Source organism: Hemibagrus wyckioides, linkage group LG11, assembly GCF_019097595.1.
Source record: "Hemibagrus wyckioides isolate EC202008001 linkage group LG11, SWU_Hwy_1.0, whole genome shotgun sequence".
NCBI lineage: Eukaryota > Metazoa > Chordata > Actinopteri > Siluriformes > Bagridae > Hemibagrus > Hemibagrus wyckioides.
Window position 1 is genome coordinate 14,379,147 of NC_080720.1, and position 20,072 is coordinate 14,399,218.

General features: G+C 37.1%; 1 protein-coding gene across 16 annotated transcripts in view; it reads right to left on the reverse strand.

The window, feature by feature from the left end:
• The window catches only part of sgip1a (SH3GL interacting endocytic adaptor 1a), a 71,294-nt gene that overhangs the window by 23,449 nt on the left and 27,773 nt on the right, over window positions 1–20,072 (reverse strand). For all 16 annotated transcript variants that reach the window (XM_058403097.1, XM_058403098.1, XM_058403096.1 and 13 more), the window contains 5 exons: window positions 4,507–4,570; window positions 4,028–4,052; window positions 2,797–2,859; window positions 1,863–1,917; window positions 1,498–1,679 (listed from right to left, as the gene is read on the reverse strand). In XM_058403097.1, coding sequence (XP_058259080.1) covers window positions 1,498–1,679; window positions 1,863–1,917; window positions 2,797–2,859; window positions 4,028–4,052; window positions 4,507–4,570 — 389 coding nt within the window. The remainder of the gene's footprint in view (window positions 1–1,497; window positions 1,680–1,862; window positions 1,918–2,796; window positions 2,860–4,027; window positions 4,053–4,506; window positions 4,571–20,072) is intronic.

Sequence of the window (20,072 nt, forward strand, 5' to 3'; positions counted from 1 at the left end):
AATATAAAAGGAAGCATGCAGTTTGTTCTAAACAGATTCCTACAGTAGGTAGGCATCATTTTGTGAATATCTGAAGATGTGTCACAATCAGAAGGAAACTGCCCACTAAAGGGTCATTTTTTAGCCAAATATCAAGGCAGAATTACAAGTATCCTTCCAGGATTAAGCACTCCAATAATTATCTCCAGACTAACTATCAAATCGTGAAGATCTTTCGGTTTGACTGAATATGTTTATAATGTTAGTGAATTGCTTGCACGCTTGTCAAAAAGGAATAAACCCTAGTTCCATGGAATGAATGAGACATAAAAGGAGGAGACTGAGTAAAAATGCGGCCAACAGTAAAAAAAAATCAACATTTTTGACGTAGTCCTTTTACATATCCTTGGGTAATATCTCTTGTAGAAACTGTGACACGGGCTCACATCACTGACGTTTTCCAAAAGGGCTGTTTTAAGCATGAGTTCAGACAAATTTTGATGTATCCTTAATAAACTTATAATACTTTACAGATGTTACCTATACTATGGACACCTGACCATCACATATGGATCTACATTCAGTGGAACTGAAGGAACTGAACGTGTTCCAGAAAAAAAGATGTTTTATCAAGGTTGGCATGAAAGATCTCAAGTGGCATGCACAGAGCCCTAACCACAACCCCACTGACAAGCTTTGGGATGAACTGGAACACAGACGTGTGTTCACATTAATATTCGGGAAACAGATGTAATCAGAAATTAATACTCAAGTTAAAACAACTACAGACAATTACACGGAGTATAGAGGTAGTACTGGAGTATAATGACTGAGCACCTGTGGCAGAGGAACTTGTACAACTAAGAAATGATGACTACCAGAATAGATGATGATCATGAATATTTAAATTATGCACATAAGTATTAATGGTAGGTTGAAAATGAAAAATTGTGAGTGGTAAAATCATATTTGTGTTCCTTCAATGAAGATTTTGAGATGGTGTAACTATTGTGTTGTATTTCTGATGGAGAGAATAATAAAGAGAATAAGGTCAAATTTCACTGTCACGTGTTTTGATCCAAAAGTTGATTTGCTCTAATAATACCTTCATACCTAATTCAGTGAATGAGCATGTAACTTGAGTAAGCAGTAATAATATGATGATCATCATCATTTGTTAAAGAGCTACAAAACAAGCTCACTGACAGCACCTGACCTTCCAAAAACACGTCTCCTGCAGTAAACGCTGCAGGTTCTACTCTATACCAGCAGTCGGCAAAACAGATGCACCAGATTGTAGTTTTGTCAACATGTGCCTCGGTAAATGCAGTCAGTACTGCCAGTACAATAAAAAAGTAATGTGGTATGAATACCACATAAATGGATTTTTCTCGTTCACTACTCTAACTAAAAAGCATTAACAGAAATTAAAATATCAAAAAAACAAAGCAAGCATGGAAAACGGAAAGAAGCACCATAAACAGACAACAAAGTTTAGGTAATGTAGGCAGGACTCACCAGAGGAGAAGGAGACAGAGCTATGTTGCCTATGGAGGCTTTTAATTCATCTACTGAAGGAGCCACAAACTCAGCATTGTCAGCAAGCAGGGGTTTGATCTTGATCTTAAATTTTTTGCGATGGTCCTCCTCTTCCTCCGACTCACTGGATGAGAAGAAGTGTGACTTGTCTTTAGGGGTTGGTAGTTAGCTGTTAAGAAAAGCGCTTGCATTCGAGCATGGAAGTTATCATTGGTCAAAAAGAACAAAAAAGCTTTAAAAGACTTTATAATATATTTATCACTGATGTATACCAGACACAGACAACTAATCCAGAAGATATTCTGGATTGGTTCTTCATATGGCATATGTGCAGGTCAGGATATCACCATCTTCATCTGGCCTGATGCTATAACCTTCTTCATCCACCATGGGAGAGTTCTACAACACAGAGTAGTAAGAGTCAGCTAAAGTGATTTCACCAGTGCCAGATATAGATATATAGTTTAATAATAACTTCTTTTGTACAATTTATGTACAAGTAATAGTATTCCATGGTGTTAAAAATAGAATGTAAGCCTGCAGCAAGACCAGGGATTAAAAATAGTACACATAATGTTATGTGTAATGTTAATAACTTTTTCTGTTCCTGTGTGATTTCAAGTACAATAAACTTAACATTTTCCTAAGAGGCTTAACAAGTGCCCAGTAGGCTATATGAAGATAATTGCTGTAGCTGGGGTTTTGAAGTTACATGCTTTGAAGAACTTATTCGTTGAAAATGCTAAAATAAGTACCCGCTTCTGGTTTTATTTATACCCCAACACTTAAGCTGTCATGTAAATAATTTTATTAACTTTTAACTATTTTATTTCATTCTAACCAGGTTCAAATTAAAAAGTGTGGAGCAGAAATGTGAAAATATTGTTGCTGAAGCAGAAAGAAAAACTATATCTAATATCTGAACATAATCTTTAGGAAAAATCTACAGAAAACACTTTTTTAAAAAGAAATAATACAATGTGTTATATATACGCTACTAAAATATCTCACTCAAAGAAAATTAAATACAGGTTTTTTTTAAACTTATATCGTTTAGATTTTTTAAGTTTTAATATTTCAGCATAATTCGCAAAATAAATTTTTTTTAATGAAGTTTCTGTGGGAATAAATTGAATTTCTGTCTTCTTCACTTAATTTTGTCCCAAAGATATGCAAACCTTAGCATGGAACTGTATATTAAAAATTTCAATTGTATATCAGTCTACCCTGTATATCAACCTGCTTTTAAATTAGTCGATTAAAAAACCAGTTGCTTACATATCTGTCCCAGTCGATCTCGCCGTAGAATCCGTTAGGAGCTCCATTGCTCTTCTTCTGTGGCTATGAGTGAATCAGATCAGAAATCTGTTACATGCCATAATTTTATCCAGTGAACATTACATACACAAAGATCAGTGCTTTACAAACCTGGTTCTAAGGTAACACCACCCTATACATTTTAGTGTTTTTGCTGTCTCAGTCTGGTAAAAAAAATTGACCTAAGACATGTCTATGAATATTTTATTACTGAGCATGGAAAGAGAGAGAGAGAGAGAGAGAGAGAGAGAGTATTCGAATTGCCAAAAGAAGCTGTGGAAAGGACAGGAAGGCAAAAGAATAGAGAGAGACTTCCTGAGACAATGACTATTTATACTGTGAGGTTTAACCAAGACCAAAGGGTTCATCGTGATCAATGAAATGTCCCTTTACTGAATTTTTAAGGGAGAAGGGAGAGCTCTGCTCAGCATTAAACAGAATCAGCAATGGCTTGATAGTGACCTGCATGGCAAAGAATATGGCGTAAGAGATGTTCAAAGCCTGTTGTTAGATTATAAAAACTATTTATTTATTATTAAATTTACCCCATGTTCCATAGATTCAACAAATCAGCACACCTGCCCTACAGTGACTTGTATTTGTAAATGTTTAATACATATTAGGGCTTTTCATACTTGAAAGAGTTAATACTGGGTCACTGTAAACCCTGAGGAAACAGAATCCTAAATGAAATAAAATAAAAATTAAATTAAATACAAAAATAGAATAATAAATGCAATCTGCTATACATTAAAATGTATTATATACATTAAATATATTACTGAATAAAATGTGTGTAATAGTCATGCAGTAACCTTCATAATCTGAATTTTGTCACTGTACATTCCTAAATGCTGAGTTAACCTTCTTATTTGCATTTTGGACTTCTGATCAGAAGATTGTGGGTTTGAATCCCACGATCACCAAACTGCCACTGTTGGGCCCTTGAGCAAAGCCTTTAACTCTCGACTGTTCAGTTGTACAAATGAGATAAATGTAACTAACTCTTTATAATTGTGTATGGCAAAATGCAAAAAATGTGAATAACAGCATGTCTAATGCATTTACATCAGTGAGAATAAAATGCTCCTTGCCTGTTATAAGTCTCCTGAGATGCACCAAGGCAAGATTATTTTTTTAACTACTGAGAAAATGGTAATATACAATATTCAATCAAAAGCCAAGTACTTACTCCGCCTTCTCTGTCTGGTGAACCTCTGTGAGAGAAAGAAAGAAAAACAGACACATGTGTCCTGCTCTCCGAACTCAGCTTTACACTCAAATTCCTGTTCCCTAGATTGTAACACAATCACACTTACATACCCAAAGAGCCACAAAATGGAGTTTGTAGCTAGAGCTGCTGGTCCATAATGGACTGAGAAATAGCTTCACTTTGTTGAGTTAATGCTTCCTAAAACACTCAAGCATGCTTTCCATCATCAACTTTGCAGAGAGACTCAGCTTAAGCAGCTTAGAGTCATGACACATTCAGTGATCTAGCAAAGAATCTGCTTAGGTACTGACTAAACAGCTGTATGGACAGAACTGCAGTTTACAGGGACAAATATGAACCATGTGAGAGATTTAAGTCCTGCTTACACTTCATATATTCTGCAATATATAAACTTATAAAGACTGTTTCATATACTGGATCAAAAAAATTCAACTTACGTGGAATCAGTGTCCTTCTCTTTTTTCCGTATCCCAAAGGCCTTCCTGGTACGTTTTTTCAATCCTGTAGATAAAGTGAAAGAGGAACTCTGATTACTAGAGTGCAGAAAACACAGATACACACAAGATTCAAAAGGATTTAAGAAGACACTACTCGCTGTGACAGACTGCATGTGCTTTGTGTGTATGTGTTTGTAAAGTGAATGGCAGTACAAAAAGATGAATAGAGACTGACCCATGACCTTAGAGATCAGAACAGAGCTTTCATGCATTATTAAATCACACTGTGTCGATATTTATAGTCTTACTGAGTGGTTTCTTGATTCTGATAGGTCAGAAGCGGTTGATTAATTTTCTATAACGATGAATAAGCTGCTTACTTTAGTACTGACTGTCAATGTTTATGTTAATCATCTCTTTAGAGTACACAATCGATTGTGTAGTAATGGTGAATTCAGCAGCATTTAAAAAGGTGCTGAACATAATCTAAGAATAATTTTAAAAAAATCTTTTCTGGAAATTAGGTTTGTAGTAACGCTGTACATTTAAGTATTTTTGCTACAGGAAAGTTTTTGGAATTAAGGACTTTGTGGCAACATTTGCTATAATAAAGTGGAACCTTGGCATACGAATGCCCTCCGTTACGAATTTTCACCTTAAGAATTGAAATTTTGCAAGAAATTTGCATCTGCATAAGAAGCATTTTTGGCATACCAACAAAGTTTACTAATTTTACAATTTTTTTTTTTTAGTCAGCGAAATAGGTTTCGAAAAAGTCAACCCTATGTGATTTTTCAGGTGTATTTTTGTTGACAGATTGGTGGCATGGGTGGTTTACCCCCAAGCTTGGTGGCCACAACTTCCTGTAAGGACCCTTGACATGGAATGCTTGGCTTGGGTCAGTTCTTTGTAAGCAGCCATAGAGTTTCTATACGCTTCGTATTGTTAATATTGGTAATATTTTTGGGTGGCTGGAACAGATTGCCTGCATTTACATTATTTCTTATGGCAAAATTCGTTTAGCAATTACAAACTTTTGCCTTAAGAACTCGCCTCCAGAAAATTCGCATGCCGAGGTTCCACTGTAATTGATAACCTAACGTGTTTAACATTAAATGTAACTATGAATGAATAAAAACTATGTAACATTCTTAAATAACCAAACAATGGTTAACAATAGCAACTGCTAAAGTATAAGAGGAACAAAATACTGCTGAAAATAATACTGAAAATAATCAACCTAGGGCTGCTTTGAATTGAGACACATCACAACACCCTGTCATTGTTTATTTTCGATAACAACAATCCCCAGTGTGTTTTATTACTTTAAATAAAATGAGTGAACTACTAGTATCTGTCAGCTGTGCTTTTTGTAAATAGCATTGTTAGCAAGCAAAAGCCCATGAGAAACCTTATCTAATCATAAACGCTTTCAAAGAAACAGAAGGCTGGGCTGCAGAAATTGGTCACGTCACTTTTCAGGAACATTAGCTATAGAAAGGCTCATTTGGGACTAGCTGTAACGACCAGACAGAGAGAATATCAAAGTTGGGCTAAGCTTTAAGCACTCCACAGGGCTTTGAGGAGTGTCTGGCACACATCAATCCAACCAGGAATTGGGAAGTGAGGGGGAGAGCTGCTGCACAACAACTGGCTTTATTGATCCTTGCTAAATATTTCCCCACACCTCCTCAGAGAGTCCCCATCTGGTGCACAAAGCAATGCTAACGCTTCTGACTAGTGGAGCATGTCCCAACCTTTTCTCTTTGCATCACAGCTTCATTTGCTAAAGCTTGATGTTTTCCTTTGTACATTAGGCCAGTAAAAGGCCAATAAAACGAATTTCAGAATGCATGCATATGAAGCAGGAAATAACACAAGGCTGCGTATATCCGCGTCTCACACAGCAGTGCTTCATTCACGCAGCTCGGTTGACCACATGCGTACACCCACACACACGTTCACTTTGATTAACTGCCAGTAATTCTAATCCAACATGCATCAGATTGAAGCCGGGGACTTGTTTAGAGCATTAAGAAGAAAGAAGGAGGCCCACAGAGACCCTGGAGGATTGAATCAAACAGCAGATCAGGATAATCAAACAGCCATCTCTCCCACTCCCTGCTGCGCAGGCCGCTGAACACACCCACTGAAGGCCAAACACACAAACTGCAACACAAGTCAGCATGCCAGAGGCGATGCCAGCCTGAAGACTTGCCCAAATCAATGTCACATAAGAAGTGGATCTGTAAGGGTGTGCTTTTTCAAGAGGGCATCTGCAGATAAATAAGCAGATACTCTACTAGGTACTAGGGGAATGTTTATGATTAAGATAAGAAATTCTACACAGCACTTCTAACATAAATGAATGCAACACAGTTACTTGCAACATATTCACCTTCTGTATTTGTCTTTAGAGATGATTTTAATCTACTGTCTTCAACTATTGTACTCAATTTTATTTACATAGTGCTTTTAATAACAGAGATCGTCGGACAGCGGCTTTACAGAAAATCTATTCCCAACAGACACGCTGGTGTAATAACATCCGTATTCATGCACATGTGACGGATGCAGTAACAATTAGCAGCAGGCCTAATCTTATCGAGAGGCAACCATAACAACATGGCTTTCCAGCAAACAGGAAGTGAGGAGAACCATGAAAATAAACTACACAACCTGGAACTGAGGACAGTGCAGGACAGGAGGAAAACAGAGATGCTTAATAATGATTACATAGTAAACATAGTAAGTACATTGCATAGTAATCTGTAGCATTAGTAATACCACATAGAGAAAAAAATCTACAGACAGGAGGTGAAAATAAACTCAATTTAGAGTTGACACTAATATTGAACCTTTTGAAAAAGGTTAGAATATGTGTGTTTATCTAAATTTCTAGTATTATAGCTCCTGATGCACCCACACAGCACAGCTGTTATGAAACATTATCCTCTGCTCTGTTTACTGATGGTATCTTTTGCTCACAGTCTGTGCAGCAGATAAGTATCATGCAGTACTGCTGAGACACTGCCACCCAGTCCCATGGGCTTGTGAGGCTCTTTCCAATGAAATATGATAGTCATCACCAGTGGAGGCTCATCCAAAGGGGAAGGTGGGCGAGAGCCCATACTGTATGTACATATATCGGACATAACACAAATGCTAATGTTAATTCACAACTCTATACATTCAAAATTCCATTGATGATGATCATTAGCTGTTTTGAGTGAGCAGTGATTTTAAATGCTGTTGACTGACACATATAATAGCTTTTAATGAAGTGATTGCTTAACACTCATGGCAGCAGTGGCAGTGGTGGCTCAAGTGGTTAAGGCTCTGGGTCGTTGACCGGAAGATCAGGGGTTCAAGCCCCAGCACCGCCAAGTTGCCACTGTTGGGCCCTTGAGCAAGGCCCTTAACCCTCCCTGCTCCAGGGGCGCCGTATCATGGCTGACCCTGCGCTCTGACCCCAACCTCCAAGGACGGGTTATGCGAAGAAAGAATTTCACTGTGCTGTAATGTATATGTGACAAATAAAGGCTGTTTCATTTCATTTCAGCACAGGCATTACACCATCTGGATCTGGTATTTCCTCTGCGAAAGGCTGAGAATGAGCTTCTAGTCTGTATGCTGGACGACTATGTTGTTGACTCTCAACTGCCTGTTACGTGGTTACTCTACAAAATCACTAGTGCATGATAACTAGATAAGCATAATAACCTCTGAGCTTTATTTTTTTTTTTAGGAAAACACAGTTCTTGAGGACCCAAAAAAAAATTTTTCCTGCTCAAATTTCAAAACCCTAAATTCAAAATGATAGAAATTTATTCAAATTATGCATGAGGGATGTTTGTCAGTGGAGTTTGCAAACTATACTGTGGTAATGCAGGCTGTCTCTATCAAAAGGTATTTAGGATAAATTGTTTAATTCTGTGAAATTACTTAAAATCATATCAACCCACATGGAATGGTGCAGTTTTAGCCAAGCGCTTGAAAAATATTGTCACAACTGATCAACATATGGAAAACCTGGCATTAGTTATGCAACTAAACATTAACCATCAGTTTCTGTAGCAGATCCTCTATGGAGGCTTGCTGCACCCAATCTTGCTGCTATTCTTTGTGATAACCTCTGGACTACATTTTGTGCGTGGGTTATTATTAATTTTCGTCCTTCCTTCCAAAGTCCATGGTCCTGAGCTGGAGTTGGACCTCACTTGCATATACTAGTATATATTCCTGTCTTTTTCAGGCAATCAGATGTGGACAATTGGATAATTAAATAATACAATAAAAACAATAAACAATAAAAAAACAGAGCAGCTCAATATCAACAAATAACTATAAACAAAAGTAAAAATATTTTCAGAGAAAATAATATTTTTTAAAAAAGTTGTTCAAATACCTTTTTGTGTTAGAACAAAAATAAATCATACCTCATACTGTTTGTGCGGGAAATTGTAAACATTTTTTTGCTCAATTTATGAAGGGTGCCTGTAACTCTGTAGACCACAGTATAACATGCTTCATCATTTCTGTAGCACCTTACACACAAACCACATCACCTCCCACATACTGACTCATTCTACAAATGACTAACTGCTGAGTGAAGCCAGAAAATAAAAAAACCCTGTGCATTTCTCTTCCATCTCATGGCCTCTTATTCACGCCTATAACATTCTGACAGTAAACACCGGACCTGGTAATATGTCCAATGAGCTTTTAACATTTACACAGCACCAACTAGATGACTGCACATACTGAAAAGGCATTCTGCATGAGTTGCCTCACTGTGAGAGTTGTACAGTACTGTATGTGCCCTAAAGTGGGTCAGGAGAGGAGAAGCTCAGCTTGTTGGCAAAACAGAGCTGGGCAAACACTGGGAGAAAAAGCTATTAAGATGAGCAGAACAGCGATGAAAAGATAGCAAAAGATAAAACCTTAGATCCAGCTTAGGATTGATTCATAGACCTAAAATTTGAATAGTCAACAGAGCTCATATATTTGTATAGAATGTGTAGCTTCAAGGACTAGAATATTTTTTTATAACAATCAATATATCAAATTTCTGAAGGTCTTGTTCACAAGAATCCAAACCTAATCTCCATGGTAGTGCTCCTCTCTCTTCATTCTTCATTTATGTCTGCCTTTTTATAAAACTGCTGCCTACTAGCAAACTCAGACTTCATCTTTTAATACCAAAAAATATAGAGGTATTCATAAAGGACCCACTGATTTTTAACTGCTCACATTTCAAAAAATTAAATACAAATTATAGAAATTTGTTTCAATTATACATGTACACATAACAGATGCTTGTCAGTGGAGTACAGATACTGTTTTTTATTTTTTGTAATTCTGTGAAATCAGCCGTTATCAACTCAGAATGCATGGTCCAGATGCTGACGCAGCAAAATATTTGAGTGCATTTAGTCATCGTTTCTGCAGCATCTAATCTTGTCTGGTCTAATTAGAAAAGAAGCATCATGGCGTGTCTCAAGAAAGAAGTAAACAACAAGAATAGAATTTTTAGACAGAGAATATATTTATGTGTCTCTGCTTCAAGTACAAAACAGTGGTAATACGTAAAGTGCTATTATGAAATAATACACTGTATACATATTGATGCCTTATAAATAGTCATAAACTAATCACTAAATCATAAATATTTAAGCATTAAAGCAACTATTTTCAACAGACAGTCATGTTATTTACTCATCCCGACCTATTGAAGCAAGAAATCTTTTGATCATTTATCCTCATTTATCCCAATCAAACAGATATCAACACCTACTAGTACGGAGCAAAAGCAGGAAAGCAAAATCAGAAAATGCTCTGTTTTATTGCTTGGCTTCATGTATCCCTGCATGGTAGAATTGCTGAGGCAGGAATTAAAGTTCAGGTTGAGAGAGTCACAGCTATTGCTGGAGGACTACCATGCGGCAGCTGCTTTACTTCACCTGCCCTCTTTCTCTCTCTCTCTCTCTCTCTCTCTCTCATTCTTCTCTGAGCTGATAAAATGACTCCTGAATACCTCATAGTATTGACCTAATCCCAAAACTGGAACAGACGCTGTCTGGAGACCCAATTTTAGTCTGCAAAGATAATGAAAGGTTAAGCAATCACATGCACACTAGCAAATGTTCAATTTATCTGATTGATATAATAGAATAGGTTTTTTAAAGTGGTTATTCAAATCTACTTTAAAGCTTTATTAGATAAATTATGACATTTCTCAAATGGGGTATACACATGGAACCCTTTGTGATTGAGAAACCCTCTGTTTCACTGACCCAGAAGTACGGATGAAGAAGCTTAAAGAGTTCAGCATCCTTTGGGAGCTGTTTTATGCATCAACAGTTTCACCAACCATTCAGAGGTCCCAACACATTCGATTCAATTGTATTTGTATGGCATTTTTAACAATGGGGATGGTCTCAAAGCACCTTTGCAGAGATATAAAAAATCTGAATAAAATTTCCAAGTTTAAAATTACATTTTGATTTATTCCTAATAAGCAAGCATAAGGCAAGCATAAGGAAAAACTCCCTAAGACGACATGAGGAAGAAACCGTGAGAGAAACCAGACTCAAAAGGGAACTCGTCCTCGACTGGGTGACACCAGTCTTTCGTCCCATTAATATGGTATTAGATTTTATTAGAAATACCAAAACGACAATCATGTCTAATCAAATTTGTAACCACAGGAAGCGTTTTATTCCTCTTATTCATATCATGCATTGTCGCATTTTAATGTTGTAGAACTTATACAATCACTGACACAATGATAAAAAATGACAAAAATGACGTTTTGCCTAAAGTTACCCTGTTCAAATTTAATACTATAAAAACAAACAAACAAACAAAAACACCTAGTTAAGTAAACACTTTACTCTCCAGTGGTGAAAAAACAACAAAGCACTGACACTGGTGACTCCTTGCATAAATGTTACCAAACATCTCTGTCTTTGATTAAGTGGATCATCCTCCATAAAAGTCTCCCTGAATGAGTTGTTATAGAAATAAAAAAAAAGCAGTAACATAAACCTATGATCTGCCTTTCGCACAGTGGTGGACCAGGTAACATTACTGCCATACAGCTCCAGGGTCTGATCTTTACTGTCCATTCATGTTCTTCCCATGTTCATATGGATAACTCTAAATTTCCCCTAGGTGTGAGTGAGTAAATGTGAGTGTGCTACTGTCAAAGCTGCTGTTACAGAAACTTATTCAAGACCTTTGGAGCAAAAAGCTTAAGAATTCAACAGTGTTGTGGTATAAATAATACAACTGCCCTTAAAGAGGTTTACCATTTGAAATAGGTGGGTAATGCAGGGATGGACAACAGAAGATCAGCTAAAGGTCTAACTAACATAAAATCATCTATCAATGTTTTCATACCATGAAGGAAGCACAATTTGTTTATAAAGAAGAATCTATAAGTTCATGGCAGATATATAAACTGACTTTTAATAACAGTTCAATGATGAGCAATTCCACAGTAAATGTTTGCCAGTATCAAAATTTGAATATCTCAACCTATGAATATCTTGACCTGAAAAAAGCTAGGAATGATCGATCACTTTTTCTGAAACAGAGGAGCACTGCAACAGTTTGATATAGCAGCATAAAGAAACATCATTAACATTCTATCCCTACTTCAGGGTCTCTAAACACACAGAGTCAAGGCTTGTTTTTCTTTGCCAATGGATTTTACATCACCCTGTCCAAACACTGGGCCCAAATGATGAAGACGCTTTTTGAAAGTGACATTTCATCATCAGCACCAGACCAACCAACCAACTAACAGACCAGTACTGTAGATATGGCAAGATATCAGTCATGCGGGTAGACTTGTTGGCTGATACTTAGCAAATAGCTCAGGGCAAAGAAAAACAAGGGAATGAACAGGGGACTCCATCAGCCACAGGCTTTTCTTCAGCAGCCTGGCTGACTGACTGTTGTCGTTGGCACCTTGCTTTGGTGTGTTTCCCCCAGGCTGGATCTACTACTTCAGGAAAAATAAAGCAATTTATATTCTATAGGAAGTGCAGAGGTGATTCAAGAAGCTGCTATTTGTACTTGGAGACTGCTGCTATTGTTTTACATCACAAGATGAACACAATCATCAGTGGCAGCAAAGAAGCCAATAATGAGGCTGTAGAATAATCTTTGGATCAAAATGGACAGTGTCCATAAGGTCAGCAAAGATATATACAGGGATACGATTAAGAGCATTACATAGCAGCATTACTTTAAATAGTTTAACCACAATATACAGCTTGTAGTATGCTGCAGAACCAGAAATGACAGGTTACCATATCACTGTGTCATACCGATTTACATATTTATGGCCTATAGACAGATTAGAGCATGAGATTAATTTTTACTTTTTATTTGGTGATACAGTGCTGCTGGATATCTGAAACAGCACGGTTGATATGGTGATGTGTTTTGTGAGGTGATTTCAGTAGTGCTGAGATATTCAGCATTTGAGTATGAGGTCTTCCACACAAATACTTTGTAACACTCTGAGGTAAAACTCTCCCTTTAAGTTTTCAGATAAAGGAGAATATTCCGCATTGAAATCTTTGCTGTCGCATGAGTGCAAGATCAAACTCGGTGCCTAAAACTTCCTCAAATTGAAATTCAATTTGTAGCAGAATACTGGCTTGAACAAAGAGCTAAACACACACAGAATTTCTCACAGGTTTTTGACTCGCCACAGGGTCTGAGTTGCATTTCACTTACTAACAAGCAGACTTGCAAAAAACAAGCAATGGCTGGAACAGATTAGAAGAGCATCACTAGACAATATACTGAATCTGGATCACAAAGCCCTCCTGTCATCTGTGGATGTTTGCAAAGAGTCACTGATAAAATGCACTTCAGGTTATAAACAAAAAGCCAAAAATGTAAATGTAAATATAAAAATGATCTTTTGACAGGAAACAAAGGCTCTACCAATTGATGATTCTGTGATTCTTCTTACATTCTGCTATGAAATCATTGTTTTGGTTCATAACCAATGTGCTAGGCCAAGGCAATATAATGCATTGCCAGATATAAGGTAAATCGATCAAGGTAAATTTATTTATAGCAAACTTTCTTGAATCTAACTGATCAGAAGTCATTCAAATCAAATGATTTATATCAAATTTGCTTTTTCTAATATATTACTGATGCTACTTTGATAACTTTCATAGGGAATTGTATGGTGGTCTGTTCACATAATCTAGACTAGTTGACTAATACTACTACTACTACTACTACTACTACTAATAATAATAATAATGAAGAGATTCTGAAACATTTATTTAACACTGACTGAAGAAGTCTTCAGTGTCACCATTTTTTCCTACATTGCTTTCCTATATCTCATTAACAAAACAAGCTGTTTCTAAAAGATAATGAACTTCATTGTGGTAGCAGTAACTCAGCTTCACATCAGGCCACATCACACAACCCCTTTAATTTATTTTTCTTTAATAGCCCAACTCTAAATTCTGCAATATTTTGGTGTTTAGCACGTTTGTCTTCTACTTCCAGGGTTGGAGGTTTGATTCCCACCTCCAACCTGTTTGCACGAGTTTGCATGTTCTCCCCATGTTTCGGGGGTTTTCTGCAGGCATTTTGTTTTCCTCCCCCAGTACAAAGACATGTGCTGTAGTCTGATTGGCATCTCTAAATTGTATGCGTGTGCAGTTGTTTGCCCTGTGATGGGTTGGTACCCTGTCTAGGCTGTCCCTCGCCTTGTGCCCCGAGCCCCTTGGGATAGACTCTAGATTCCTTGCAAACCTGTGTAGGATAAGCACTAACGAAGATGGATGGATGGATGGTAGGTGGGTTACTATTCATAAGCCTTTTTTGCTACAACATGCACCGAAAGAGGTTTGAAAATGGTACACTAAATTTCTTGATTCACATTATTGAAAATGAACATAAATTAGTAAACAAAATTAGAAATCAATCAATTATAAATAACAGGAAATTATTTTATTAGAATTTCATTTTTACTTTGTAATATTTTCTCTTACAAATGTTGAACATTATTAACACTACAAACAAATATTTAAGGTATTTATAAGTCATTTATCATTTTTGTAATTGTTCACAAACTCCATTAACACATAGAAACATGTACTGTTTCTATGGGATACAAAAAAGGCTAAATCCTTTACCATGTGGACAATTAAATACAACATAAATGAGATGACTGGTTATTATCCTGCAAAAGTCAGGCCACTGATTCTACCAGTAAGAACAATTAAGGCCATTACATATATTTAAAATTCAGTTAACTGCACAGATTCCTGAGATTGTTTCAAGATCAACTATTACATACCACCTCCATAACAACAATCTGTTTAGAGCTGTAGAGCCTGCAGTAATCCCTGCAATGACATGCTGAGTAGGAATAAGTATCAAAGTAGCATTTACAAACTGCCTGCTTTAAATAGCCATCACGCCTTGAGATACAAAGTACAGATTATTGGAGCTCAACACGTATGCAGCATATCCCAAGTTTCTATTTTTTAGATATCAAATAGTCTTTTGATTCTTCTGCACAAGACACACAGAATTATTTAATGTTCATTACCACTTAACAGTGGCACTTCATTTTATCCATAAATAAATATATGCTGTATTATATAACACTGTAGAACATTTCTTCATGACAGAAATAAAAGAAATCATGCTGTGCTTGTCAACCAAAACTGATTACGTGGATTAGACACCGTGAAAGACGTCTAAATCTAATGACAGAAAATTTGAAGCACATCTGTGACCCTAAACTGAGACAAAACACAGACGGATGTCCTGATCAGCTTCATCTGGGCCAGTTCAGAGAAACGTTAACAGTCTAATGGGTGCAAAAGAGGACAGCTGCCATGTACTAAACACTAAACCATGCACTTAATTACATAATGCATGTGCATGTGCACACGGGCACATATGCAGATTGCATATGGGTACATGGAATAAAATATTTCCTTTAGAAACTTTTTTTTTTGGAGGGGGGTGCACTTTAATATAGTATAAGTACACTCCAGTTTTATGATGCTACTACACTCCCATGAGCAATTTACTATGAAATTTCAAGTATTTGTTCTTTTACTTTGCTTTTTGAGTAGATGATTTTTTTTTTAAATGTGATCTGGCAGTCTGCACTTCTCTGATTAAGATGCTGATTTTGGCAAAAGTCCCATCATAAACCCAAGGAGCTGCAGTGCCCTGAGCCTTACAGTTGTGATTTGTTGAGTCACAGCACTGAGCAATTTCTGGTGAAGGTCTAGGCCTTGTGCCTCAGGGTAAAGAGGGAAACAGTGCTCTCCTGCCAATATATGTCAGCTGGGTGAAATCCTTGACATGCCTGTTAGCAGAACAGCCAATCAAGCTAACGGTTTATGCCCAAGTCTGAGAAGAGAAATTTAGACAGAAAGTCTAAATATTTATTTAGCAGCAGAGACCAGTGTGTACATTAGAATTCCTGATTTTAAAAAGGAAATACTGTCATACCACAGATTAAGATATGAACAAAACAAATGTCTTATTATCTGTGCAACTTTGGCATAAATCACAAATATTTATGATAATGAAACAATTTCAATCATTTGGTTTAAAATGCCTTAAGACTGCTTACCATAGAAATCACCATAAAGTTCACAGTCACTTTGATAAAGGCAAAAATCGACAAAATTGTTGTTTTACTATCTTTAATGAATTAATATCTACATTGAACAGTAGCTGAAATGTATATAGATAGTGTAGATAACTTTCTATACTCTATATATCTACACATTCATTGCTGTGGTTCACTGCAGTCATAAAAAGCAACATAAGTCATGTTGAACCTTAAATCATGTGACCACATAGTGGGAAATGCCTGTAAAGACCATAAATAGTGAAAGAATTAAATTGCTGTTATTTAAGTGATTGTATGGCCTCATAAACGGGGATCCATAAAGACAGACTTCCTGACAACACAAGCAACTAATACCTGTACAAATGACTCACAAATTATAGGACAGAGGAGCAATGGGATAGTGTGGTTTGGCAAACGCAAGTAGAGTAACAAAATGCAATTCCAACATTGTTAAGAGCTTGCCAAAATGTTAGTATAGATTTATGCAATTTTATAACCCTTCCATTTCCAGACAATGGCTACTCATGGGATAACTGAAGCACCAACTTGGAATAAAGAGACAATACTAAAATACACTTACTGTATCTAAAACTGATATTCAAACTACAAGCTTTCATAAAACAAACATTTCTCTAGGTGAGTTAATGCAGTGATCTGGAAGGAGAAGTGGCAGATTAATATCTGGAAACATCCTCTTTTGCCAAAAAAAATACTGAACTGACAAATCAGCTACTTCCTTTAATTAACAAGATTGAAGTCTAGTAAGAGCATAAACAGGAAACAGTGTCTCTGATAATGTGTGTAGATAAGCAGAGAAATCAGGTATATCACAACCTTCAAAACAGAATGAATGTGAAGCTCTTTTATAGCATCAATAATCATTCCTCTAGAAACACTGAAAATTAAAGTCATTATTTGACACCAAATAGTGCCACAGTGTGTAGTGTGTACATCGGGAATATTTCTCATGGAGAGAGCCATTATTCAATATTACTACCTGTAGATAAAATGGATAGATCATTCTAGCTAAAGTGGACTGCACTTGTTCAACTCCCTATTTTTCCACAATGCCAGCTTTAACATAAACTGCCTGCTTGTGTGCTTTCCATTGTATTTACATACAATTGAGTCACAATTTTACATTCACATTTATGGCATTTGGCAGATGCCCTTGGGGAACTGACTTACATTTTTATCTCATTTTATATAACTGAGCAATTGAGGATTAAGGGCCTTGCTCAGGGGCCCAGCAGTGGCAGCTTGGTGGACCTGGGATTCAAACACACATCAGTAGTCCAACATCTTAACCACTGGGCTACCACTGCCCTACACACGAGAATCACACATGAAAGTAATCCTAACCCTGGGTTCATTCAATGCATTTGTTTCTAGAACAGCATAGAGAGTAACCTACAGGATCACCTAACCTAGCAAGACCAGCTTCGTAAAATAATCTTCATAACCTACCTCAAAATTTGTGGTAATTCATCCTTAATCAGGTACTGCTTAAGACATGAAACACTAAAAAAGGTAGGAAACTTACAGTTACCACTAGCAACATAATACATAATAATGTCCAGTGTCACCCATATGAGGTTCCCTTCTGAGCCTGATTTCTCTCAAGGTTTCTTCCTCATATCATCTCAGGGAGGTTTTCCTCACCATTGTCGCCTCAAGGTTGTGATAGAAAAATATCAGTGAGAATCAAGGGGAAGGTGTACAAGACAGTGGTGAGACCGGCCATGCTGTATGATTTACAGCGTCATTGAGGAAGACACAGGAGTAGGAGCTGGAGGTAGCAGAGCTGAAGATGTTGAGGTTCTCTTTGGGAGTTGGACAGGATTAGGAACGAGTAAAGAGGGACAGCTCATGTTGGATGTTTAGGGGACAAAGTTGAGAAGGCCAGATTAAGATGGTTTGGACATGTTCAGAGGAGGGAGAGTGAGTATATTGGTAGGAGAATGTTGGACATGGAGCTGCCAGGCAGGAGGCAAAGAGGAAGGCCAAAGAGGAGGTATATGGATGGAATTAATGAGGATATGAAGCTAGTGGGTGCAAGTGTTGAGAATGTAGAAGATAGGGATAGGTGGAGAGAGATGATTCGCTGTGGCGACCCCTGAAGGAAAAAGCCAAAAGAGGAAGATGTAATGTAATCATGTAATAAATTCCCTCAAGTAGCCAAACCTTCTAGTAATAAGACAAAAGCCATTAAAGGAAAGGCTCCTCCCACTGATTGCAGAGGTCTGGTTGGTCATTAGTGGCTCCCGTTCACCTAAGAAGATGAGTTCTTTTCTTTAGCAAGCAGCTGTGGCTCAAGATGTAGGACATGCTTAATGCATTGTGATACACAAATGTCTGTGGGAAAAAATCTTTGCAGCCTTAAAGTATCTGATGCATGAACAGTAGATTATACTGTACATTTGCAGAGCAGTGTACATGGTCAGTTTGTTCCTATTGCTGTCATAACAGATCTCCGCATCACTTGCTCTCATTTTCTGCCTCTGTCTAGAAGTGAATAGCTCCAGGAATGTCTGTGGGCTTTCTAACTTAACCGCTGCCTTTAATTTCATCTGTAAAAGTGCCAAGTCACATCAATTGGTAAGACTAACCTTGGTATTTAACTGATCTTGGGTTTGGGATCAAAATTAATTTTCTGTCTTCAGATCAGAACATTTAAATAAACTGCATGTATAAAATGCTAACTTCCAACTCTTTAAATAAACATAAAACTAGCATTCAGTTGTATTAAATAAACAAATACTTTCTTTATAGCCTATGGCGCCACTAAATCTGTTCCGTTTTCCATGCATTCAAAAAACCATACAGACCACTGGCCATTTGTTTCATATTTATTTCATTTCATGTCATGTTTTAACATTTGTTAACATAAATACTCATGGCTTAAAGAATCAGGAGTGAGCGGTTCTGCTAACTTTTTAAAGGACTTGGCCATCATCTCTAACATTCCTAGTGTCCTCAGTTGATTATACTATAAACAATACTGTACTGGCAAGACTAACAATGATAAATGATTGGCAGTTGAATAGGTTCTTTTTGGAACAGCACCAGCAAATAACAAGAAGCCTCAGACCCTCTTTAGTAAGTGATGAAAGGTTTTTGCTGGAAGTAATGTTTTTGATGAGCAGTTCAACACATATTCCCAGATGGAGATGATCTGCACATTATCAAAATATTTTTGCCCCCTACCTGCAACAACACTGATATGTGATCCAAGTTTTAACACTGTAAACTACAGTTACCAAAAGACTATTGACAAAGAAGAAGCCTTTATATTTGTCACATATACATTACTGCACAGGACAATACTTTTCTTCGCACATTCCAGCTTTGGAAGTTGGGGTCAGAGCACAGCGTCGGTCATGATATCACACACCTGGAGCACAGAAGGTTAAGAGCCGCTTGGTAGTGCTGGGGCTTGAACCCTGACCTTCTGATCAACAATCCAGAGGCTTAACCACTTGAGCTACCACTATTGGGAACTCAATTCTACACTGAACTAAAGAAACCTTTATCATCAGTTTGATTATGTCTAAATGGTTCTCCACTTTAGACTTTCAGGTTAAGAAAAAGGCTGCTCTTTACTGGCCCATTAGAGTTTGATCAGATATCTCTTGCCCTTTGTAATGCCATGTCATGTTTCAACATCTAATGTAACAGTGCTTGAGGGGCCAGCTCTCTGAATTCCTACTGGTGTATCTTATGTAGATAGCTATTTTTGTAACCTTTACTCAGTGCTGTCACATGATCATGAAAAGGCCATAACATGCTTGTGCATAAATCATATGATTGCACATCCCTCTTAAAGGATAGAGGAGCATGTTACTTAGCCTGCGCGAGTGTCACTGTGAGCATTTTCAATATTTGCATTACTCTAGAGACTATACCTGGAAAGACT